Raw genomic sequence first — 25,998 nt, 5'->3', positions numbered from 1 at the left:
TACAGCGAATGACCCTGGTCAAACCAATATTCCAACTGGAGCCGGCATTACAGTGAACACAATCTACCCGTGTCCAAGGCAGACTTCGCCCTCCTCCTGTCCTGACAGGGACTAAGTCATGTGATTGCTGGGGATGTCAAGAGCGCTGACAAAGCCTATAAACCCAGCTGTGTTACAGCACTAAAAAAGTCAGGTGTGTCGACGCAGGTGTGTTAGGCACAAGGTCATTCAATGGCCGGGTGAGCGTGACACAATCTCAGTGAAAGCAACAACGTAGGTCAGATTTACAACAGAACACCATCATATAGGGCTACTATATCCAGTTTTCCATGGAACAATGTGTTATTACTGATACCGACTGGGGAAAACGATGATGCTGCCTATCAGCATTATGAATTCAGCCAAGAGGTTAGTTGAGAATCAATTTCAGCAAATGTAGAGGTATATAATTCAGTGCTTCTCCGCCTCTCTCTAGCAGTGGTCTGATCCCATTGTCACGTTTACCTTTGGACCACAGAGTAAGATCCTCACTATGAACTAAGCAGTGTTAATAATTACAAATTATGGATTAATGTCATACCATGTCACGTCAGATTATCCATGCATGTCACTTAGCTTTTCTTCTTTGCGTGGAGCAGAGTATACTTTGAGTAGATTTAAGTCTCAAATAATCGCCTCATATCTGTAAGGGAAAGCCAAGACTATCCTTTCAAGTGGTTATCCTTTTGGAGTTTACTTGAATCAATAGAGATTGCAGATTGTTCACGCAACCGATAAGAAGATTGAGGTTGGCCAAAAATCTTGCTGCTGGAACATTATTACCCATATAGAAGCATTTAAATACCTTTAGAAAGTTCAAATGGAACCCTTGAATCATTGTACCACCGCAATCATAATGGAGAGCATGACAAGTTATCAACCAGCCACATGAAATATTTTGACACATACTGAACAAATTGGTGAAGACTGCCCTCTGCTGGTTGATACCAGAATGAGTAATTATATTCTACTGAAAAGGTGATTGAGACGAATATAACTCTTAATCTGCTTTGTCTTTCAAATCCAGAAATAACTTGTGAAGGAGATCCAACTTAATCACGGCCTCCAAAAGACCATTCATTTGTGCAAAGACGGGGGATTGAGTCGATAACTCACTGTACATTGCGTGGCTTAGACCAAGCCATGTCTTTGGTCTCTGACAGACCCATGCGGGGCCCGTTGAGAGCGCCAACCGCAGCACCTAAGAAGCAACACAAACAAGAACTTACACAATTATATTTGACATTTCATACAGGCTCAAGAGTGAGACTAAGGGTCAAAACAAGATTTCACATGTAATACAACAGCCTGCGATGGTGAAGAAAGCCAGTTCAAATCGGCCGCTGACTTTGTTGGCATCAGTCGGTAAAATTAAGTCATCAGGGTCCTGTGGTAATATTAGAAGTTATTAGCCCTATTAGCACCGGACTAGTATTACTAGAGAACGTTGGGTATGTAATTATTACCCCAGAATGTGCATTATTCCAGAGGACGATTCGGACGGGATTATTTTTTTCCAAACTGCCGCTTGTAATTATTATTTTATTTATATATATTTTATAAATTGACATTATGACAGAAATATGGAGGTTTATTTCTTGCGTGAAGATATTTCAACAGGTTCAGGCGATAACAGGCTACACTGAGCTTGGTTCCAAAGTTTCCAAACCATATATAGTCGCCATAATATTTGAATTGAGGAAGTGTGATCATAATCATTAGGATAGTTTAGCGATCCATGAACTTCTTTGAGGAAAAGATCATGATCATTAGAAAGCAAATTACAGACTCCTCTTTAAATCTGCGTATTCCTCCAAAGCTCCGTTGTCCTGAGTCTGCACAACTCTGCCAGGACCTAGGATCAAGGGAGACACTAAAGTGTTTTAGTACTATATCTCTTGACACAATGATGAAAATAATCATGGCCTCTAAACCTTCAAGCTGCATACTGGACCCTGTTCCAACTAAACTACTGAAAGAACTGCTTCCTGTGCTTGGCCCTCCTATGTTGAACATAATAAACGGCTCTCTATCCACCGGATGTGTACCAAACTCACTAAAAGTGGCAGTAATAAAGCCTCTATTGAAAAAGCCAAATCTTGACCCAGAAAATATAAAAAACTATCGGCCTATATCGAATCTTCCATTCCTCTCAAAAAAATTTGGAAAAGCTGTTGCGCAGCAACTCACTGCCTTCTTAAAGACAAACAATGTATACGAAACGCTTCAGTCTGGTTTTAGACCCCATCATAGCACCGAGACTGCACTTGTGAAGGTGGTAAATGACCTTTTAATGGCATCAAACCGAGGCTCTGCATCTGTCCTCGTGCTCCTAGATCTTAGTGCTGCTTTTGATACCACTGATCACCACATTCTTTTGGAGAGATTGGAAACCCAAATTGGTCTACACGGACAAGTTCTGGCCTGGTTTAGATCTTATCTGTCGGAAAGATATCAGTTTGTCTCTGTGAATGGTTTGTCCTCTGACAAATCAACTCTAAATTTCGGTGTTCCTCAAGGTTCCGTTTTAGGACCACTATTGTTTTCACTATACATTTTACCTCTTGGGGATGTCATTCGAAAACATAATGTTAAATTTCACTGCTATGCGGATGACACACAGCTGTACATTTCAATGAAACATGGTGAAGCCCCAAAATTGCCCTCGCTAGAAGCCTGTGTTTCAGACATAAGGAAGTGGATGGCTGCAAACTTTCTACTTTTAAACTCGGACAAAACAGAGATGCTTGTTCTAGGTCTTAGTGGACTATACTCTGCCTTGTCTCAGGATGGTAAGTTGGTGCTTGAAGATATCCCTCTAGTAGTGTGGGGGCTGTGCTTTGGCAAAGTGGTTATATCCTGCCTGTTTGGCCCTGTCCGGGGGTATCATCGGATGGGGCCACAGTGTCTCCTGACCCCTCCTGTCTCAGCCTCCAGTATTTATGCTGCAGTAGTTTATGTATCGGGGGGCTAGGATCAGTCTGTTATATCTGGAGTATTTCTCCTGTCTTATCCGGTGTCCTGTGTGAATTTAAGTATGCTCTCTCTAATTCTTTCTTTCTTTCTCTCTCTCGGAGGACCTGAGCCCTAGGACCATGCCTCAGGACTACCTGGCATGATGACTCCTTGCTGTCCCCAGTCCACCTGGCCGTGCTGCTGCTACAGTTTCAACTGTTCTGCCTGCGGCTATGGAAACCTGACCTGTTCACCGGACGTGCTACCTGTCCCAGACCTGCTGTTTTCAACTCTCTAGAGACAGCAGGAGCGGTAGAGATACTCTCAATGATCGGCTATGAAAAGCCAACTGACATTTACTCTTGAGGTGCTGACTTGTTGCACCCTCGACAACTACTGTGATTATTATTATTTGACCATCCTGGTCATTTATGAACATTTGAACATCTTGGCCATGTTCTGTTATAATCTCCACCAGGGGCGGAAATCCGGGGGGGACACGACCCCCTCATCCTGGGAAAAATATGATTTGTCCCCCCAATATATCACTGAAACATAACTATGTAATTTAAATAATATTAATAATACGCAATGAAAGCAATTGTGCTGATTATAGACACTTAATAGCGCGTTTTTAAGTTCCAAAAGATTGCGACCCCCCCCCACCCTTTGCCTCACAATGGTTTGATCCACTGCCAGTTCCTTAGTTGGCAAGGTAACAGAGGGGTCGTGTCTACTGTCTGAAAGGCACTCAATGAACGTAACTGACGTAAGGTTAATCCAGTCAATCGCGCACACACACTAGCTGAATATGCAGAGCTAGCGCGCAAATATTAACTATTAAGCTAGCTAGTACCTATTCCATTTATGTGGCGTCGTCAAAGATGGAATCTTTGCTATCGTCAATTTATTCCAAGATCAGCATGCAGATGATGTAAGTTAGTGCTTCAAAGTCCCTGTGATAAGGTTAGCGATAAATTGAAGTCCAAACTGAACAGAACTACACTCTCTTCTACCATTGTCTTAAATATATTTAATGGTCTCGTTGCAAAAGCTAAATTGTCGCAAGGGAACTTTTATTTATTTTATTTTGCCCTTATTTAACCTGGGTAGCAAAGATTATAGCAAACACCACTGAAACTGAATTGGTGCTCGCTAGCTTTGCAAATTCAGCTATTGTTGGAAGCCAGCCAATATGAAACAAACTATTAAAATTACAAAAGGTTGCAGCATATGTTGTGTAAATGGTGAACTCATACAGCTGTCAACTCTTGTCATTTTAATCTGTTTCACATTTGCTAGCTACCTTTTAGATCGAAGCCCAAATAGAATGATAGAAGATGATAGAAGCCCATCTCCTACTGTAAATAACCTACACACTGTGTGTGTGTGTGTAGCTAGCCAGCCAGGTAGAAAAATAAAAGACGGACATCAGAGTATTTTTCAATACACCAAAACGCATAGTAAGAACCCTAGTAGCCTAATATCTCAAAGACTAGTTGATAAAATGTTCATAAGAAAGAAATGAAATTCTAATGGAAATGTTTCACAATGATGTCATTAGGCAGAAAAGGCAACAGATGGCACACAGACAGCAGAGTTTGGGACAGATATGCAGGGACAGACTGGCAGAGACAGGGAGTCTCAGGTAAGTTTGTTGAGTCTTTGTTTGGCAACATTATGAAAGGTTCTCAATTTTTTTGACTTGTAAAATAGGAACATAATTGGAAAATGCAATGGATACCCCCAGTCTCAACTTAAACTGGTGACTGAACTAAGATTTGTTAAAGGCAATGGTATTGCTGTTGTGATTAGTTGTGTAGTTTTGGGTACCGGTAGTTAGGAGTACGGCAAACACCTTATTTCTTTGGTTCCTCAATATACATTTACCATATTACAATGTAGGCTATGTGTTACAGCACTACTTTTGGTGTCCCCCTCAGGAATTGCTCTTGAGAAAATTTCATGTAATTGTCCCCTCCAAAGTTGATATCAGATTTTCGGCCCTGATCTCCACCCGGCACAGCCAGAAGAAGACTGGCCACCCCTCATAGCCTGGTTCCTCTCTAGGTTTCTTCCTAAGTTTTGGCCTTTCTAGGGAGTTTTTCCTAGCCACCGTGCTTCTACACCTGCATTACTTGCTGTTTGGGGTTTTAGGCTGGGTTTCTGTACAGCACTTTGAGATATCAGCTGATGTAAGAAGTGCTTTATAAATAAATTTGATTTGATCCTTAGTAGAAGACGTCCTAAATGCCCCCCAGCCTTCAGATGTGCATCAAACAGCACACTTGATATGCGTTTTTAGGCTATGGATGAGAAAGTGAACTTGTCATTTCCAAACTTTTAGCTCAGTTGTATGCGGCTTTGCGATCTATTAAAACCTCTTGGGGCTAGGTGGGACGCTAGCGTGCCACCTGTGGTGCACTCCATCAACAGCAGGTGCATTTCAAGAGCGGCAAATTTGAATCCAAATAAATGTCAAAATTCAAATTTTTCAAAAATACAACTATGTTACACCATTTGAAAGATAAACATCTCCTTAATCTAACCACGTTTTACGATTTCAAAAAGGTTTTACGGCGAAAGCATAAATTTAGAGTATGTTAGGACAGTACATTTACAAGAGTTGTGTGTAATGTTTTGTCAAGTCAAAGACAGGGTCACCAAAACCATAAAACCAGCTAAAATGATACACTAACCTTTTACAATCTCCATCAGATGACACTCCTAGGACATTATGTTAGACAATGCATGCATTTTTAGTTCTATCAAGTTCATATTTATATACAAAAACAGCGTTTTACTATGGCATTGATGTTGAGGAAATCGTTTCCCTCCAATAACCGGCAGTCAAGTCAGCGTCAGAAATTAAATAATTAAAATTAGAAAACATTGTTAAAATATTATATTGTCATTTAAAGAATTATAGATTTACATCTTTTGAACGCAATCAACTTGCCAGATTTAAAAATAACCTTACTGGGAAATCACACTTTGCAATAATCTGAGCACTGTGCCCAGAAAAATACGCGTTGCGATACAGACTAGACGTCATGTTGGGGAGATCTAAAATCGAAAATACTATGTAAATAATCCATTACCTTTGATTCTCTTCATCAGATGTCACTTCCAGGTATCACAGGTCCATAACGAATGTAGTTTTGTTCAAAAAAGCTCATCATTTATGTCCAAAAATCTCCGTCTCGTTAGCACATGATGTAAGCCAGCCGGACTTCTCGTCATGAACGAGGGGAAAAAATATATTTCCGTTCGTTCAAACATGTCAAACGTTGTATAGCATAAATCATTAGGGCCTTTTTTAACCAGAACATGAATAATATTCAAGGTGGACGAATGCATAGCCTTTTATAACGTATTGGAACGAGGGTACCCAACATGAAGTAGCGCGCCAGGTGTCTAATGGGACATCACCGTTCCATGGCTCTTGTTCGGTCAGATCTCCCTCCAGAAGACTCAAAACACTTTGTAAAGGCTGGTGACATCTAGTGGAAGCAATAGGAAGTGCCAAAATATTCCTAAACCCCTGTGTCTTTCAATGGGATAGCTTTAAAGTCAATACAACACATCAGGTATCCACTTCCTGTCAGAAAATGTCTCAGGGTTTTGCCTGCCAAATGAGTTCTGTTATACTCACAGACACCATTCAAACAGTTTTGGAAACTTTAGAGTGTTTTCTATCCATATATAATAAGTATATGCATATTCTAGTTACTGGGTAGGATTAGTAACCAGATTAAATCGGGTACATTTTTTTTATCCAGACGTGCAAATGCTGCCCCCTAGACCCAACAGGTTAACAGCAAAGGTTGCATTAAATATGCGCTATTTCTTTGAATGATGCATTTGGCGATGGGAATGCATTCGCACAAAACGTAAAAACAAAAGCATTCACTGTGAAAGTTGATACATGAAGACCTTCATACAGTATATAGGCCATGCACAGCACTTCGTTAAATTGATCGGATCAGTTATCGTTTTATTTCTCAAACCACGAGCAACACCTGTCAAACTCAGACATTTCTCTCAAAACACGGGACTAGCATTATCAGGGGACCTTGGAGTTTGCCAAAACAATAGGTTATTCTGGCTGGAATTGTTACTCTCCTGCCATGTAAATTCCAAATCACTGACATGGCAGATTCGGACGGGACTAGAATTACAGTTGTGCTCATGCACATAATTACATTACCCGACCTCCCCCAGTAAAACTAAACCCACCCGATTTGTTGTTGTATTGTAGATCCAGGTCATGAATCTGGCAGATTCCACGTTTGTGAACCAAAGTCATTCGTTATACTAACTGGAACTCACATGTGTAAAATATCTTGGATCCACATTAAGATACCGTGAGAGGGGCTCATCCCAGTCACTGCGTGAGGAGAGAAAAACACAGACAATAGTCAGCTGATGCTCATGGCCACATCAAATAGGTCGAATTGAATTGCAGTCTTTCCATATCACGGAGAAAAATAATTTACGCCGAATTCAGTGTTTGAATATTCAGGCGATGCTCCACCAAATATGCTGAAACCACCCTTACTGGGTCCACTTGATGATGCTTTGTCCATGTTTCCTAATTTACCTGTGATTGTCTTCCTTTCTGGCTCAGTTAGTGAAATTAGCTAGTTAACTTACTTTAATCAAGGAATTAGCTATTAGCGCACCTAGGTAAAGGTTACTAGATGGCTTGCAATTTATCATTAGCCTATATACCAGCTATTCTGGGGAGCATTTCATTCAAACCCAGGATGTTTGTTAGCTATCTATGATATGTTAGCTAGCACTTCCTCGTCTTGTTTCTGGCTATCTTAACGCGAGCTACCTAACGTTAGCTGTCTTCTGAGTATGGTACGGTAGCTAACTTATTATTACTGAATACTTATCTCTATACCATAGCTAGCTACCGTTAGCTTCTTTTAAATTATTGGGTGAACTACTAGTTTCTCAACTCCGACCCAGTTAAATAGTTTAACAATATATAGTTAGTCACACAGTAGCGTGACCGCTAGCTAGTAACGTTAGCAGACTTGTTTAAGACATCCACCAAAGATGGTGGATAAATTTAAGAGAGTTCACGCAGGCCTTTTAGCGTTGACAGTTTCTGTCTACTTAACTGGGTGTGTCTCCCTTAGACATCAATGCAATAGCAGCTGGGTCTGGTCTACATAGTTCGTTGACTTTCATTAAACTAGAAAAAAGCTGGGGGAAAACAGCGAGTGTAGTGTCTCGCTTCCAATTCAAATTTCAATTTAAGGGGCTTTATTGGCATGGGAAACATGTTTAAATTGCACATGCAAGTGAAATACATAATAAACAATAGAAAATAACAGTAAACATTACACTCAAAAAAGTTCCAAAAGAATAAAGACATGTCAAATGTCATATTATGTCTATATACAGTGTTGTAATGACGTACAAATAGTTAAAGTACAAAATGGAAAATAAATAAACATAAATATAGGTTGTGTTTGTTTGCCCTTTTCTTGTGGCAGAAGTCACAAATCGTGTTGCTGTGATTGCACACTGTGGTATTTCATTCAATAGATATGGGAGTTTATCAAAATTGGATTTGTTTTTTGAATTCTTTGTGGGTCTGTGTAATCTGAGGGAAATGTGTGTCTCTAATATGGTCATACATTTGGCAGGAGGTTAGGAAGTGCAGCTCAGTTTCCACCTCATTTTGTGGGCAGTGTGCACATAGCCTGTCTTCTCTTGAGAGCCAGGTCTGCCTTCAGCGGTCTTTCACATAGTCAAAGATTTCCTTAATTTTGGGTCAGTCACAGTGTTCATGTATTCTGCCGCTGTGTACTCTCTGTTTATGGTCAAATAGCATTCTAGTTTGCTGTTTTTTTTGTAAATTCTTTCCAATGTGTCAAGTAATTATCTTTTTGTTTCCTCGTTTTATTTATTTATTTTATTTCACCTTTACACTCATGATTTGGTTGGGTCTAATTATGCTGCTGTCCTGGGGCTCTGTGGGATCTGTTTGTGTTTGTGAACAGAGCCCCAGGACCAGCTTGCTTAGGGGGCTCTTCTCCAGGTTAATTTCTTTGTAGGTGATGGCTTTGTTATGGAAGTTTTGGGAATCGCTTCGTTTTAGGTGTTTGTAGAATTTAACGTCTCTTTTCTGGATTTTGATAATTACCTGGTATTGGCCTAATTCTGTCCTGCATCCATTATTTGGTGTTTTACGTTGTACACAGAGGATATTTTTGCAGAATTCTGCATGCAGGGTCTCAATTTGGTGTTTGTCCCATTCTGTAAATTACTGGTTGGTGAGCGGACCCCAGACCTCACAACTGTAAAGAGCAATGGGTTCTATAACTGATTCAAGTATTTTTAGCCAGATCCTAATTGGTATGTCAAATTTCATGTTCGTTTTGATGGCATAGAAGGCCCTTCTTGCCTTGTCTCTCAGATCGTTCACAGCTTTGTGGAAGTTACCTGTGGCGGTGATGTTTAGTCAGAGGTATGTATAGTTTGTGTGCTCTAGGGAAACTGTGTCTAGATGGAATTTGTATTCGTGGTCCTGGTAACTGGACCTTTTTTGGAACACCATTATTTTTTTCTTACTGAGGTTTACTGTCAGGGCCCAGGTCTGACAGCATCTGTGCATAAGATCTAGGTGCTGCTGTAGGCCCTCCTTGGTTGGGGACAGAAGCACCAGATCATCAGCAAACAGTAGACATTTGCTTCCCCTTTCGTCTCGGCATCCACCAAATGACGTCACTCCAAAAGCCGTAAAGCCAAGGTTCGATGTCCTTTGTTTGGCTCGACAATACATTTGGTATTTAGGTGGTTCGAAAAGGAAATGGTGGAGGTTATTACGATTTAATTGAATAATCTGTAATATTTACATGTTATCTTAACAAGTAATCGACTGAATGCGAATAATGTAACTGTTGTAATAGTGTTTGCCACAGTTTTCACGACACCCTGCACATGCTATGTCCTGTCCAATGACGTCTGTTCCTCTCTGGTTCATTGCCCAATGAAATTCGAGATACAATGCATGCTGCGCAGGAGCGGTATATATCATGGATTGAAAATGCATGTGGCTAGCTTGCCACACACTCTCCTTCAACGCGTTAAGACAATCCACAGTATTTAAAATCAGTGACGAAACGCAGCCATTGCCAAGGCTTGATATCCGTGTGGACGCTGGTTGTGATCTGACAGAGGTGCGGCAGAATCGACTAATTTCGTCGAGGGTCAAGACAACGAATCTAGAAGGATAAAAGCCCGGTAAATAGTCATCTCGAGAACATTATTAACTTGCACCATCGCTTAATTCGGTATAATTGTTCATACGTCAAATTTGACTACATAACCAGCCTTATAATTTTGAAACATGACGATACAACGTCTTGGTTATGCGAAATATAGCCATCTTGCCATGTCTATTGCAATGAGCATTATGCCGGGTGATATTCTCGGGCCACGGTTTGGTAGCAATTCCTGTGAAAAAAAATTCATTCTCGTAACGTGGGGGCACGACGACGACTTCTGATGACACTGAATCTGCTGTGGAAAATCGTATGAAGCCAGCTCTCGAGCCTTGGCTCTCGTTTATGCCCTCTAGCTGCATGTGTCATCGATGCTGGACTTGAGTCTGTCAACCTTCCAAGATGATCCACATGATCAGTGACTGTAGACATGTTCATTGTTTAATGTATTATGCATCTATGATCAGTACTATGCTGCTTGATCAATAGAGAAAGATGTGTCTGAGAAAATCAATTGAATAATATATGAATACGCAAAAAACATAGTCCATGGTGAATGCTCGGTGCTATTTTTATGGCGGGGGGGATGAATTCACGCCGCTGTGAGTATTTGTGTGTAGTCTGAGCTAGAGCGCCTTCTGAGCTAAAAATGCGGAATTAATAAAACATACATTACTAGCTCTCTTTGGTCGATATAGCTACCGGCATCCGCCCTGCGACAATGTTGCTTTGTCATTCACTATAGTTCTTGGATGTCATTTTAGGATTTGATTATGTTTTGGGCACAAGAAAGCAATATTTTTTTTTTTATACATCTGTCTGTTGTAATGCGGCCTTTTAGTCACAGCCGATTTAATCCACTCCCATCATGCATTGTGCTCATCCCAGCCCTTGCTGTATTTCCTGTTTATTGTTTCTGCTTTGTCTGGTAATTTTCTGTCATTGTGGCGTAAATCAACCTCAAATGTAGTGTATTAACTAACAGTCTGTAATTATCAATAATTTTGTTGTTTTGCTCAAGCTCATACAAACGTTTAACGTAGCACCACACCTACTTAAGCAGTCGTTTTTTGTTTCATTTCCTCCTGTCAACGTAATGCACAGCACTTCCTCGGTTAATGTGCACACAATTCAACTCCACGTTTCGATAGTGAAAGTATAATTATATCAATGTTTTAACCTGTGATATTCAAACGTTCTTGTTTATTTGTGATATTGGATGTGATGTTAATTTGTTACCATGACATACAGCTATCTAGCTAGGCAGCTGACAGCAGTTTTTACTTTTTTTTCTCTCTCTTTTAGGAGTGGTGGAATCTGTTGACCCTGTAATTATAACAAGACCACAAGTTACACACATTGACGTTTAGGGTCTGGTCAAATGGAGGACTCAGAAACTGACTTGACTTCGTCTGAACCGGACGCACTTGGTGCAGACTTCATCACAGTGGAACTGGACACCCAGCCCATAGAATATGTTGTCAAGTGGGCAGAGGTCGGGTCCAAGTTCACAATATCATGTGTGAAAAAGGAGGCGGACGAGGGATCTGGCTTGAATCTGGACCAGGTGAAGGCAGAGCCAGATGAGCCTTTTTTTGCCCAGTATGAGGAGGAGTTCCCTGGCTGTGACATTGCAGAACAGAGTGTCATAGTAAACGACTCTGATGAGGACGACCACACTGAGCCAGGGAGTAGCCATCTGGTCCCTGTTGGAGATGGCTCTGATTCAGGCTCGGAGAAAGGGGAATATAGCTCACCAGGGGGAAACTACAGCTGCAACTACTGTGGGAAGTGCTACAGTCATTCCTCAAGCCTCTCAAGACACCAGCAATTGCACACAGGAAAGGCACCCCTACCCCCAAACAAGCAAATGGATACAGGGTCAGGTGAGGGGAACAAATATAAATGCACGCAGTGTGCAATGCGATTCAAAAGCAGAAGAGCTCTCGGCACTCATATGAGAACACATCGGGGCATGAGAGTTTACCCATGCAACATCTGTGGGAAGGATTTTAACCACAGCTCCAGCTTGTCGCGTCATCGGCTCATCCACAAAAAAGGGAAGGGTATTCCCTCTGGTGTTCGACCTGCAGAAATCAGTTATGTCCGCCGCCCGCCTGGTAGCAGGAAAAATAAAAAGCAGGCTGGTGAGAAGAAGTTCCCGATCGAGAAGAACCTCCCTGGAGAGAAGTTCTACGCGTGTACACAATGTGACATGACCTTCAAAAACTCCATTGGCCTCTCGAAACACCAAGTCTCTCATGTCAAGGATCTTCTGAATAACTATGCCCAGGGTAAAGACGGTCTCACCAAGTCCTCAGACTTGAAAATACGCCTCAAGTTGTGCTCGAGGGACAAACCCAACTTCTACACCCTCTGCAAGAAGAACAAGCGGTCAAGAGCTGCCAAGCGCCAGCGGCAACGCCAAACATCAGTCTCTGAGGAAGAGGAAGGACAATATGCATGCGAGCAGTGTGACAAGCACTTCAGCCAGGCGCAGAGCCTCGCCAGGCACCAGCAAATGCACAAGGGAGACAAGTTCAGCTGCTCTTACTGTAAAAAGACCTTCGCCAGGTTGTCCAACCTCCACCACCATGAGAGATCTCACTCCACAGGGGGCAAGTACGAATGCACCACCTGCAACAAGACATTCGTGCACTCGTCTAGCTACTCCAGGCACAAGCGGCAGCACGCCGAGGAGGCCCACCAGCGCCAATGGAAGGGCATAGATGAGATGGCACCACTTGATTCAGACTCTGAGTGAGAGCAGTAGTGGTCTGCTCTCAAACTACCCACACACAGCTTACTACTCTGGTTTTTGGGGGTCTTGTTTCGGACTGGAATTGGCATTACTCTTGAGTATATAACGTGTGTGATGATGACTTATGGTATGGTATCAGCAAATTGCATCTTTTTTTCCCCCTAGATTACACTGACTGTGTTGTCCTCTGCTGCACATGCAAATAAATATTTTGATTTATTTTGTTCACATTCCCTTTTGGTCAGGGTTAGCTACAGGGTTAGGGTGAAAGTGTTGCTAGACTCTTGCCAGATGTGAAGTATACCGTACCATCTGTGTAGTATATCAGCCGCGTTAGGATGCCACCCTTGCTACACATCAAAATAAAACTGCTATAAAATTCTTCTGCTGTTGAGCAAACCCATTTCCTCTTTTTCTGTATATAATCTTTTTTCTTTTTCTTTTTATCTCCGTGACATGACAAGGGTCGAAATGAACCTTGCTATCAAAGTAAATCAGGATTTGACCTCCAGGGGATTAATGTCTGCATGACACCACACACATTCACTGGTTCAATCCCTGGTTCAATCAAGCTTCTATGGTTTATCTTCAAGATTTACTCTTATCTGTTCAGTTCACGCAAGTAATCTATGACGCTCAAAGCAACCATCAATAAAATTAAAACGGCGAAGTACTTTATGAGAAACTAAAGGAGGTGGATTGAATCCAGGCATTTCCAATAAATGTGCTAAGATTAATCCTTCAATCAGAAAACTGGCACGTGTTCCTTTCCCATCCCCTACTCAACATCCCTTGTTTATGATCTCAATGACAACACACAGTGGTGAAATGAAAAAACAAAACAAGACGCGTCTTTATTTCGATATATTTGGGATAATTACTTTGTTGCATTTTTTTTTGGAAAAGTGTTTGCATCGAGTGATCAACCAAGTTTTTATGTAGGATGAATGCTTAGACAGTTTAGTTCAACTACACAGAGTTCGTATGAACATTCAGATTGTTGATTTAAGGATTTTAGTGTTGAAATATGAAGTCCAATCATATCCTTAGAACTTGAAAATACTATATGTGGTATTTGTCAACATATACTGACTGCAATTACCACAAAGTATAAAATTGACTCCATATATATGTATGCATGATGAATATAACTTGAGAATAGTTACAATATATGTCGTTTTTACATCTGCTGTGCGTGTGTGTAAAACATTGCATTTGTGAAAGTGAGAATAATTGAGATATTTAATATGTGCAGTGTATTTTGACAAATACCTTCAAATATTCCTGGGATTAGGGATTTCATATTTTCTACAAGTATTTGTCTATTGAGGTTGTAGGGGAAACTGCACTACTTATTTATGAATTGGGAACAACGGTGCAATTGAAATGGCAGTGAATGTGATTCACAATGGCTATAGATGAAAACGTCTTTTCGGTGGCAAAGCCTTCCCCATTTGCCCCAAAGTTCCACCTTTTCAGATGTACCTCTCACAACATCCATTACTGTTCACAGAAATATTATCAAGTGCTGTCAACTACTTACTGTATATCATCAAAGCTTTCAAATAATGCTTGTATACATGCATAGCCAGATGGATTATCCTTTCCAGTTAAACTGTTCAATTATCTGTTGAAAAGTGCTCAACTTATCTCCTTGTTTGATGTTTATATTTTCTTTAAACACAAACCAGGGTACTCTAAACAATTATCGACATTTGACCTTGTGAATACCATTTTTACTGTTTAAATTGGAATTGAATTGTCATATCTAACCTCTATTTCTTATTTCTTGAAGGTGTGTAGAGGCATGTATCTAGAACAGACCTAGTCTATTGCACCCACACTGATAATTGAAGAAGAGAAAAAAAGCTTGGTACCTTCCTTGTATTTATGTAAGTTAATGTTTGTTTGAAGAGCTAAATTCCCCTGGTTCCCCCTCAAAACAGACCTTCATTGAGTTCAGTTGTATTTGGTTTGGTTTTCAGTTGTGGTTCTGATCATTTTTTTCTCCAGTGGCAAACAATATTCTCCTCTCTTTTGTTTTTTCAGCAATCTCTTGCCTTTTTTAGATTCTGAAACTCGTATGGTTTTCTTTTTTTCGCTGTCATTCTTTCTTTTTTTGATGCAGCGGACCTACATCCTATAGAGAGGTGTATGTTTTTTGTATTGTGTTTGCCATTAGAATACAGTTGACTTGTTTTTGTCTTGCGTTTTTGTAATAAACCATTCATGAAAGAAATGGTCCATGATGTCCTGGGTCTGTTTAAAAATGAGTAGGCCTGTAGTTGATTACAGAATATTGGAACAACTAAATCAGTTAAGTTGATAACTCGATTGTGCGTTACCACTATTCTGTGGTTCTTGACTAATGAGTAGAACTTTTATTTTTGTGTTTTATGTTCAGTGAGTTAAATTGTTCAGCTACTGTTGAGAATTCATCTGTGATTTGATGTCCCCCCACTAGATGGCAGCAAAACACTTTAAAAAAAAGAAGTCACTCAGCTTGACCCATTACAGAAACAGAATGTTTTTCTTCCTTTTACAAAAAATTGTTAGAGTATTGTTTTCGCACTGATTTTATTTATCAGGTCTTCTACTCGTATTTAAGACAATTAAATGTTTATTGACTAACTCAACTTTATAATGACATTTTGGTTTTATTATCCGCTTCCAAAAATATCTCACAGGGCCACAAACAATTAGGGCTCAATTCAATCTGTATCGCCCCAGGTGTTACAGATAGCGTGCTAGAAATGTAAAGGTCATTTCCTATTGAGTCCACATCTGCAGCGGTTACCGTAAATCCAGTCTCCGCTAACGCCCGGACATTGCCTTTAAATTTCAATCAGGCTGTAACGCTGAATTTCCGCGATACAGATTGATTGGAGCCCTTAGTGTGTAAAAGACATGCAAACTAATAGTATTTATCTCACAGCCTTGAAATCCAGAACCTGCTTTGCTAACATTCCGCTCTTTGTACTCCGTGTCATTGCCAAACACGTTTAGCAGGGCAAGGAATGGAATGATAGCGAAACAGACTGGGACCCAGGCTATTTGTCCCAAAGGAATCCTACTCACTGTTCCTCTTGATTTATGTTCATTCAGATTCATGTCAGCTACATAAATAGTAAGTCAAATACTATTTTATCTAGAGATATGGGCACAGCTTATCAGACAACAACCTCTGTCACATTTAGAAAGACAGCAATTTGAATAAAACAACTATAGCACACTAAAACCTCGAAGGGACCCACACCGCCCAGAAAAGTGCTCTTCTAATTTCTGTTCGGCTACTCTGCAACCACTCAAAGGAATTTGTAAGGACAGAGCGAGAGAGTGTGCCAAAAAAAAAAAAGTTTCTATTAGAATTCAGCCTTTGCAGCTGTGGAGTTTCTGGGCCCTCAAAGTGAAGCAATAACATTTGCCATTGTTGCCAGGCTAGAGGACTCAGACTTCCTGGCAACCCCAAACTAAATTACCCAGGCTTTTCTGTGGGCCTAGAAACGAGCTCTGTGTTCTGCAACAAAAAGGGCATTGAGATGAGGGGAGAGATGGCCTCCCCGGGCTCCTGAAAAGCCAACTCTGAGCCAATGAATGAAGGCAGGGGGCTTGCTCTGAGAACCGCTGTGGGAAATGGTAGTGATGTCATTATGAATGCATTTCTGAATGTTTTTGTTGCTTACTTCTCTCTGCCCCCATCCTTGTCCCGAAACCCCCCTCCACTGTGCCCTTCCTGTCTCATTTGGGCTCCATTATTGGGAGCCGACCAATGCAACAAAAAAAAATGAAATAAGTTAAAGCCCAGTGCCCAGGACCTCAGTGAGGCACGGTCTCCGTGGAAACAGGAAAACAGTGCTGTGGGGCGTCAGTTCCTCTTTGAGACCAGTGTGGAGGACATGAGATAGAGGAGAGGGTGAGAGAGAGAGGGCGGATCAGTAGGAATTTGGACACCTTAGAAAACAAATTTGTAAGCACTGATTTATGGGCCTTTTTCTTGAACAAAGGACTTTTTTAAGTTGGATCCAGCCTGTGCTCACTCTTGGTTTGGAGATTAAGGACCTATTCATTCACTTCCCTCATTGAATAATGAATGCTACTTGTTACCACATGCCTGTCGAGAGAAATGAAAATGACAGTCTTTCCATCATTTATAGGTTGGAGCAGTAAAGAGAACCTGACATCAATAATGTTCTTATATTTCCATTCATTTCTATGTATTTATCAGCATCTGATCTTCTTCCATCCTTTGTTGTTCCATGTCATCCTCTTCCACTAGTTTCCCCACATACCGAAGGTCCTGCATGGTGTGATTGCAGTCATGCAAAATGCCCGTTTCCGCATTAATCTGGTTGATCACCCACCTCCGACTAAGGGCTCTATTCACTCAGCGGTACAGCGTGATAAAAATGTTCCCGCGTTAGCGGAGACTGCATTGGCGGTAAACGCTGCGTATGTCCTCTCAAACTGAAACGACCTTTACGTTTCTATCACGCAATCTGTAACGCTGCAGCGATACAGACTGAATAAAGATCTAAATGTCCTTACGGGCAGGAAGAACAAAAAACAACATATTACCCTGTTAACATGGTCACACAGCTCAGTAGGCGGTGGTGCATTGTGCCAATCCCTGATAAGGCTGATTTTAATGAGGTGAAAACCGACAAGTGCCAAACAAAGGGCAAAACGATTAGATAAGCAACAAGCTAATTACTCACTCTCACAATCAAGTGGAGCTCATTCTCTCTTATGTGATGTTTAGGCTACAACATCTCCCCGCAGCCACGTTCAAATCAAGGGTTCGGCTAAATACGGAGAAGGGGAGCTCTGCCCGGCACACTCTACACATGTCGATAAAAGTGTTTCATGGCATTGTTTTCCTTCTCAATCAGATGCGTTTCATTTGCTTTGGTTGGAGAACACGAAGTGAGAAGGGTATTTTCAAACACCTGGAAATGAAAAACGTTCTAAAATACTGAAGTGAACTGAATACAGAACATTAAAAAGACCGCTGCATTATTATAACATATTTTAATAACTTTTTCTAAGAGCGGCCAGGGGACACATGGTAAAGACACTAACAGAGCTAAGAGTTTGTAATGATACTATGGTATTGACGTGACTGACGCCAGTAAGGTGCCGCAATGCATCACTTTTCAGTCTTCCCAACCGCCACCAGAAAGCTGACCAAGATCCCAGCCAGCGTCAACATGAAGGTCAAAAGTGCTCTGGGACATACTAAGGTGATCCCTGTGTGGCGACTGAACACACTCCCAGGAATCTTTACCCAGTCCCTGCAAGCTCCGCTTTCATCCTCACTGCCAGTGCTGTGCTGCCTACCCCTCCCTTAAGGACATTTACCTACTTATTAGACCCCCCCCCACACACACACACTCTATTATGTTACATTAGGAGTAGGAGGGTGGGGGGCATTCTCCAAGTTGGGGATGGGAGGCAGTGGTCTGCAGATTTTGATTCAGGGGGAACATTATTTCAACCATTCTCTCTCTCTCTCTCTCTCTCTCTCTCTCTCTCTCTCTCTCTCTCTCTCTCTCTCTCTCTCTCTCTCTCTCTCATGCAGATTCAGAGCAGAAGTGGGATGAGTACTTCTGTCTGATCTGAATGATCCCCACTCTGGGGCAGAATATTTGGATGTATCACAGCCAGAGTCTGGTGCTGTTCTGTTGAATAAAACAAATGGCAGGGAAAGACAAAAGATTCTATTCAGTCTGTATCGCTGAAGCGTTACAGATTCCACGACAGAAACGTAAAGGTCATTTCCGATTGAGCCGGACGTGTGCCGTCTCCGCTAACATGGGAGCACAGGCTTTACATTTCAATCACGTTGAGCACAAAGTACACTATGATCGCTGCATGGTTCCTGCACGACATGTGGGTTTCTGCTGGTAGTGGCTGAAGCAATTTACAGATCAATCCGCACAGCGGAGACGCCAGTATTCTGCTCTAACCCTCCTCTCCTCCTCGTCCTCTCCTCCTCGTCCTCTCCTCCTCGTCCTCTCCTCCTCGTCCTCTCCTCCTCGTCCTCTCCTCCTCGTCCTCTCCTCCTCGTCTACCCCATGGCGTGGCTGTGTTGCTGTTATAGCTGCTGTTGATCTGTGTCAGGGTGAACTTCAACGTTTTACTTCTCATTTCTCCTCCTCAGCAGTTAAAATGTGATGCCCAGAGAGCCTCACATGTACTTTAACACTCCATAATGAGAGAGAGAGAGAGAGAGGAGAGGGTCCCACAACTCAATCAGAGATCTGGGTGCCAAGCTTTTTACTTCTTCTACACAAACACTTTCATGGCTCAACACCCGGTGGCAACACAAGATGCGATTTCTTCCCCCAAATAGCCGCCAGGAACCCCAGCACATCTTATCAACACAGAGCAGAGGCCCACTGCAGCCCAGGCAATTTAAACCCTGTGATAGACATGGCAATTCCCCTGGATAGCTCCGGATTGGAGGATGAGGACCGGGGAGAAAGAGAATGAGGAGTGAAACAAGGAATGTGAACCCAGAAAGGGTGAGGCTTGTAATGTGCGGGTGTGGACAAAGTATGCGTGTGTCTGTGATGGAGGGAGACTTGTGAACTAGTTGCCATGCTAAGAATGTTTAACAGGCGTAACCGGTATAACAATAACTTAACTCATAACAGCAGGTTGCTAGAGCAGAGGTGTTGTGTGTTTTTGAGTAGAGAGAGAGGCATTTGAGCATCTGAGGATGCCTCATTGACTTAAAGATGACAGCAGATAGTAATCACACAATTCCCAATGACATATCCTCCATGCCTTCCAATGTCAGATAGTGTGAAGGAGGGTATTGATTTGCACTCCACCTCACATCTGTACCACACTGTGTTCCTGTCCGCTTCTACATCGGTGATCAGAGAAAACATTACCACCTGTTCGAAGGCCCATTTTGTGGTATCCTTCATTGTGTAAGATACATTATAGACTGGGTGGTTCGAGCTCTGAATACTGATTGGCTGACAGCCGTGGCATATGACATCAACTCAAATCTAATTTTATTGGTCACATACACATGGTTAGCAGATTTTATTGCGAGTGTAGCGAAATGCTTGTGCTTCTAGCTCTGACAGTGCAGTAAATATCTAACAAGCAATCTAACAATTCCACAACAACTACCTACACACAAATCTAAGTAAAGGAATGGAATAATATATACATACAAAAATATGGATGAGCAATGACTGAGCGGCATAGGCAAGATGCAATAGATGGTATAAAATACAGTATATACATGAGATGAGTAATGCAAGATATGTAAACCTTATTAAAGTGGCATTATTAAAGTGGCTAGTGATCCATTTATTAAAGTGGCCAATGATTTCAAGTCTGTCTGTAGGCAGAAACCTCTCTGTGTTAGTGATGGCTGTTTAATAGTCTGATGGCCTTGAGATAGAAGCTGTTTTTCAGTCTCTCGGTCCCAGCTTTGATGCACCTGTACTGACCTCGCCTTCTGGATGATAACGGGGTAAACAGGAAGTGCCTCGGGTGGTTGTTGTCCTTGATGATCTTTTTGTCCTTCCTGTGACATCGGATGCTGTAGGTCTTATGCTGTAGGTATCAGACCGTATAATACGGGTATGGCAAAACATTTCTTTTTACTGCTCTAATTATGTGGGTAACCAGTTTATAATAATAATAATAATGCACCCCGGGGGTTGATTGTATATAGCCAATATAAAGGGCTAAGAGCTGTGTCCAGGCACTCTGCGATGCGTCGTGCTAAGAACAACCCTTAGCCGTGGTATATTGGCTATATACACCCCCTTGCGCCTTATTGCTTAATTCACCATTTTGTCAACTCACTAGGCTCCTTTCTCATGGTTATTCTGGTTAAGCCAGTGTTGAATATAAAATGTGGTTGTACACAACGAAGTAGTTCTTCCAATAGAATATCCTGAAGTTGAATTTGTTTATGACCCTTGACCTACCAAAATTGTGCCACACCCACCGCTTGCATTTCCCTCCATTTCCATAAACTTTCTAGGCCAATGAGATAGAGCTTCCTTCTTCTGGGATGTCCCCATTTTCTAGGATTCGATACGACACCTCCATAAATCTTCAGAGTATCCATAGCAAACTATGGTAAATCCTTCTGAGCTTTTACCCTGGATGTAGAGGGGAGTAGCAAAGTGAAGTCAACAAAGCCACCCTGAAAAACATTGACCTTAGCATCTCATATTTACTTCCAACTTGGGTATTTTAATTGGGGGTTTGAAATGAAACACAGATTAATACTTTGGCCAAAGAAAATAAGTTCATGAGAAGTCGTAACATGATTTTTCAAAACTATTTCAAGAACTCTGAAATTGAGGGATGTTGTATAAGTTACTATTAAGAGAACAACATGCTTATAAAATAAGCATCTGCTATGTTTGATTGAATCAAATGGCCCAATGGACTAAGAGGCTATATTCCTTCATAGATATGGTTCATGTGTCACCTAACACTTCATAGCTGCAAACTACCACTACATTATACAGATGCATGATAATTAAGCAATGACTAGAGGAGGTGTGGTATATGGCCAATATACCACGGCTAAGGGCTGTTCTTAAGCACGACGCAACGCAGAGTGCCTGGACACAGTCCTTAGCCGTGGTATACTGGCCATATACCACAAACCTCTGAGGTGCCTTATTGCTATTATAAACTGGTTACCTACGTAATTAGAGCAGTACTAATAAATGTTTTGCCGTATCCGTGGTATACCACAGCTGTCAGCCGATCAGCATTCAGTGCTCGAACCACCCAGTATATAATAACTCCTATAGCCTCTGTTTCTTTAATGATGCAGTGCCCTCAGAATGGTAATAAAACAGATATTCTTCATTAATACGTCTGTTTGGAATCATTTATTAAATAATACTGGCTAACTCTAACACGTCACAACAAAACACGGGAGGAAAGGAAAAAGTTAAATGATCTGAATCAGTAATAGAGATAAGACTTTGTCAAGGAGTCAATTTAATGCAGTGTTTCTTAATCCTGGTCCTGGGGGCCCAAAGGGGTGCACATATTTGTTTTTGCCCTAGCACTAGACACCTGATTCCACTAATCCAAGGTTTTATGATGAGTTGATCGTTAGAGGAATCAGGTGTGCACCTCTTTGGTTCCCCAGGACCAGGATTAGGAAAAAACAGATTTAATAAACTACAAAGAATCTCAAATCAAACAAATACCGTAGCTGCTTTTGTCGTTTATGTAAGTCATTTAACATTTTTTTTCTCACACACATATAAAATAAGATAGAAAAATACATTATAAACTTGTAACAATGGCTGCAAATACACATATTGTTTTCTCATAGGAAATCATTTGGGTATGGTCGCACACCATCCATGGAGTAAATGCTAACAGGATCAGTTGTTTGACAGCATGGGGTCCTTCAGTATAACACGCTTGATTTGCACACTCAGAAAAAAAAACACCAGGTCAAGAATAATGCTGTCAAAATGGCACAAATAAAAAACCTCTGATAATAGCATAACAGTAACATTACTAAGGGATGGGATGCCATTCTTTATTGGTTCTGATGGATCTTCACTCACAACCAATGAAACCATTTGTTTGCTACCATTCTTTTATCGCCAATACAATTATATGTAAAATATTCATATTTGCCTCGCTTCAAAGTCAATCCATTATCTTAAATAACAATGTCTTCTGATAACAATGACAATAACACGTATCATAATCATAATAATGATTGAGAATCCATACGTATTCATAATTTATAACTGATTATAATAATATGCAATTGCACTACAGAATCATTTCGTAAACGTAAATACTGTAACTGAAAAGGAATGGCACACATGAAGACAATCTGAGACACAGAAACTCTTCATACACCACCAGAGGCCTTTCTGTTGCATAGTAAATAAAGAGGGGGATGTGGAGCGATCTTTTGGTGCAGACCAGGAAGTACACACAGGCTTTACAGTCAATCACTAGCTGCCACAATCACATAAACCCTTCACCTCCAATTAACACAGCGCGTGTCGAGTCAGCAGTAAGACTACAGACCCAATACTCCTTTATAGGAAGTAAATCAGGAGGGCAGAAACAGACACGTTCTCATCTAATGGGATAGGTGGTAGAGAGATACATCATGGTAGAGGGATGTGGGATGTCAGCTCCACGGGTAGTGGGATGTCTATGCCAATGACAACTCCTACTTAAGGCAGTCCAGAATGACACTTCTAACACTACTAACAGTAAAGATGATGCATATCAAGATGTCCTTGTTTGTAAAACCTAGGAACTGCCATGAGTAGCATACTACTGGAAATAATAATTGGGGAACTCTGAGGCTCCTCCTCAACAGACAAGGACAATCGGAGTCTCAGAAGCGTCACGGTGAAATACTATAAGGCCAATCATTTTCTCAGTTCAGACACGAATTGGACATGTTACAGCTCTGTTTTATCATATATTTGTCCCTTTAGGACAGGGTTACCCAACTGGCAGCCCGCGGGCTGAATTTGGCCCACAGGGGATTTTAATTGCCCCCCCCCCCCCAAGACTGTTAAAACATAGGGAAATCAGCTGATTTTAATTTTGGACATCTCTTCCAAAGTATTACCACGCATAATAGAGTGATATTTGTGATCATATATAAACGTGAGCAAGGTTTGAAATGATTATGTTTTAGTCAAATATCATTTCTGTTTGGGCTTCTTGTGGTCAATTCGCAGTCTACAAATGATTTGTAGTTATGTTCCAGCCCCCTGACCATGCACTTCAAAAGAAATTGTCCCGTGGCTGAATCTAGTTGATGATCCCTGTTTTAGGACATTGATAGGACATTGTACCAAAGGGTCTAATGCCCTAGACTCTGACACTATTGGTATATTACCGATATACTACTGATATTACTACTCTATGGAACCACCAAAAATGACTTGTGTATCTCTACCTAGAGTCACACTTAAATGATGGTGGAAGGAGACCTACTGTGTCTGACTAGTGTAACAAGGCTGAGGTGACTGACTCCGTCTAAGGGCCTTTCTGTGGCTGACAGACTGTGTGTACTGACCTGGCCTGCAGCTTAAAGGCTGATGATGACACATTCAGATATCAGAAACCATAATAAGGCACTTTGTTGTTTTTCCACTTCAGTTAAATGCTCAACCCCGAAATCAAATGAAAGGTTGTTTTGGTCTTCACCTCTCCATCCACAGAAAGAAAACAGGATTGTTTTCATGACATAAAGGGTTTAATTTTTAATTTCTCTTTACAATACATGAAGATATAAAAGACTATGTTTTTGAAAAATAGATATTTCTCTTTGCCATGAGCACCCATGTATAATAAAAGTGTCTATTTTCTTTACATAGGTGTTCTCTCCCCCATTTTTACACATGTATCTACAATTTAAATACATTTGTACAGCAGATAGGCAAGCATGGCTTTTACATCCTAAAAAAAACAGTTGACTGCAAGATCTTCCTTCATGGTAGAAAAACAACAACAATGCCAGGTAACGGGACAGGTACTTTACCTTCTATACGCTTGATACTCTTTGTTTGACCCCTAGTCTCTCTTCAAGTCCTGCTAAAATGAACCCCCCTCAATTTCCATTTCATAACAGAACCAGGATTTCATAGAGAGTCAGTGAAGGGGAGAGGGGTAATCAGTTGGCAAGGATAGATGGGTGGACACAGAGAGAGAGAGAGAGAGAGAGAGAGAGAGAGAGAGAGAGAGAGAGAGAGAGAGAGAGAGAGAGAGAGAGAGAGAGAGAGAGAGAGAGAGAGACAGAGACAGAGACAGAGACAGAGACAGAGACAGAGACAGAGAGACAGAGACAGAGAGACAGAGACAGAGAGACAGAGACAGAGAGACAGAGGTGCATGCACTCTGCTCGGAAGGCCTCACCGCGCTGCTATACATTCAGAGCCAGCTACGTTACCATGACAGTGGGAAAGTCACCTGGGCGACATGCGTACGGTGGATTTGGGCGGTCGGAGGGGTGGGAGGGGCCGCCTTCTTCATCTTCAGTCCGGATGAGGCGACCAGCCGTTACCAGGGTGTTTTAGAGTATGGTGTGGTGTGTTTGGAAGTTGCCTGGCTGGGGACTCGTTCAGGGATGCTCAGAGGGGGCATTTCAGACCTTATTGCTTAACAATGATTCAGTGCAGGTCTAGAGCCAGGGTCAGTCCCCCTATTAAGCAGACAGGGCAGGCAGGAGTGGCCCGCCAAGCCATTATAGTGTGTCCATTATTCGGCTGATGAGAAGCTGTGCCATGACTGACTGTAACGAGCCAAGGCTGCTTTATGTGTTCTTTCTTTCTACCGGAGAACTGATCTGCGGGCAGGCAATGGCCAGGTCATCATGTGTGAAGAGTTCAGAGGTCAGAAGGTCAGGGGTTAGTTGCCAGTGGCGGCTGGGGGGAGGGTTAGGAAACAAACAAACAGAAAGGAGAGAAAAATAATAAAGGAGAGAAACAAAAAGGAAAGGAAAGAACAAAGATTGAGAGGAGATTAGTCTCGGCTAGTGACAGCAGGATGACAATATGACTTAACCAATCAGAGCTATACCTTGCATCCATTCAACCCACCATACGATTTCTCCATAACCGGGACTGACCAACTTACACGTGTCACAATGTGTTTCCATATCTTTCACAACACCTTTGACCAAAGCCAGAGCGCTGGAGCGAGAACGTTGTGTAAAAAAAAAAGGAGAAAAAAAAGGAATGCATTCTTTTGTTAGTATAGATACAGGACAATTCATATGGTGGGTTGATTGAATCCAATAATTTAGGAATAACTCATCTATTTTAATACAGTGTCATAAAATCATGAAAGCATGATTTTACATAATATGAACGACAGCCCCCCCCCCCCCCCCCCCCCGTCGCTCAAATGTTAGAAAGGAGGAAATTTAAATAAGACAATAACAGTATGTCTAACTGTTAGTAGCAGTCAAGTGAATCGACAGTAAATCAAGGCAGAGGGAAAGAT

General features: G+C 41.5%; 2 protein-coding genes across 4 annotated transcripts in view; one reads left to right on the top strand and one right to left on the bottom strand.

Moving 5' to 3' along the window:
• The first annotated feature begins 241 nt into the window (after window positions 1-241).
• LOC106576736 (uncharacterized) lies at window positions 242-15,241 on the top strand. Of its 2 annotated transcripts, none has more exons than XM_045700759.2 (2): window positions 242-408; window positions 11,547-15,241. In XM_045700759.2, the coding sequence occupies exon 2, from the start codon at window positions 11,623-11,625 to the stop codon at window positions 13,003-13,005; it is 1,383 nt and encodes a 460-aa protein (XP_045556715.2). In that variant the 5' UTR covers window positions 242-408; window positions 11,547-11,622; the 3' UTR covers window positions 13,006-15,241. The 2 variants fall into 2 exon arrangements, with proteins under 2 accessions (XP_045556715.2, XP_014009570.3); XM_014154095.3 differs by lacking the exon at window positions 242-408 and adding an exon at window positions 9,978-10,260.
• A 6,628-nt stretch (window positions 15,242-21,869) lies between these two features.
• Window positions 21,870-25,998, bottom strand: part of qkib (QKI, KH domain containing, RNA binding b) — a 92,002-nt gene continuing 87,873 nt past the window's right edge. For both annotated transcript variants that reach the window (XR_006760324.2, XM_014154100.3), the window contains one exon: window positions 21,870-25,418. Coding sequence is in view for 1 of the 2 variants with exons in the window: in XM_014154100.3 (XP_014009575.1) it covers window positions 25,402-25,418 (17 nt within the window). In the remaining variant the exon portion in view is untranslated. The remainder of the gene's footprint in view (window positions 25,419-25,998) is intronic.

Source organism: Salmo salar, chromosome 18 (genome assembly GCF_965601325.2).
Source record: "Salmo salar chromosome 18, fSalSal1, whole genome shotgun sequence".
Taxonomy (NCBI): domain Eukaryota; kingdom Metazoa; phylum Chordata; class Actinopteri; order Salmoniformes; family Salmonidae; genus Salmo; species Salmo salar.
This window is presented reverse-complemented; position numbering and strand designations above follow the sequence as displayed.

Bases quoted from the DNA above. Each gene is read 5' to 3' on its own strand.
- LOC106576736 (XM_045700759.2), top strand. From the start codon at position 11,623: ATGGAGGACTCAGAAACTGACTTGACTTCGTCTGAACCGGACGCACTT.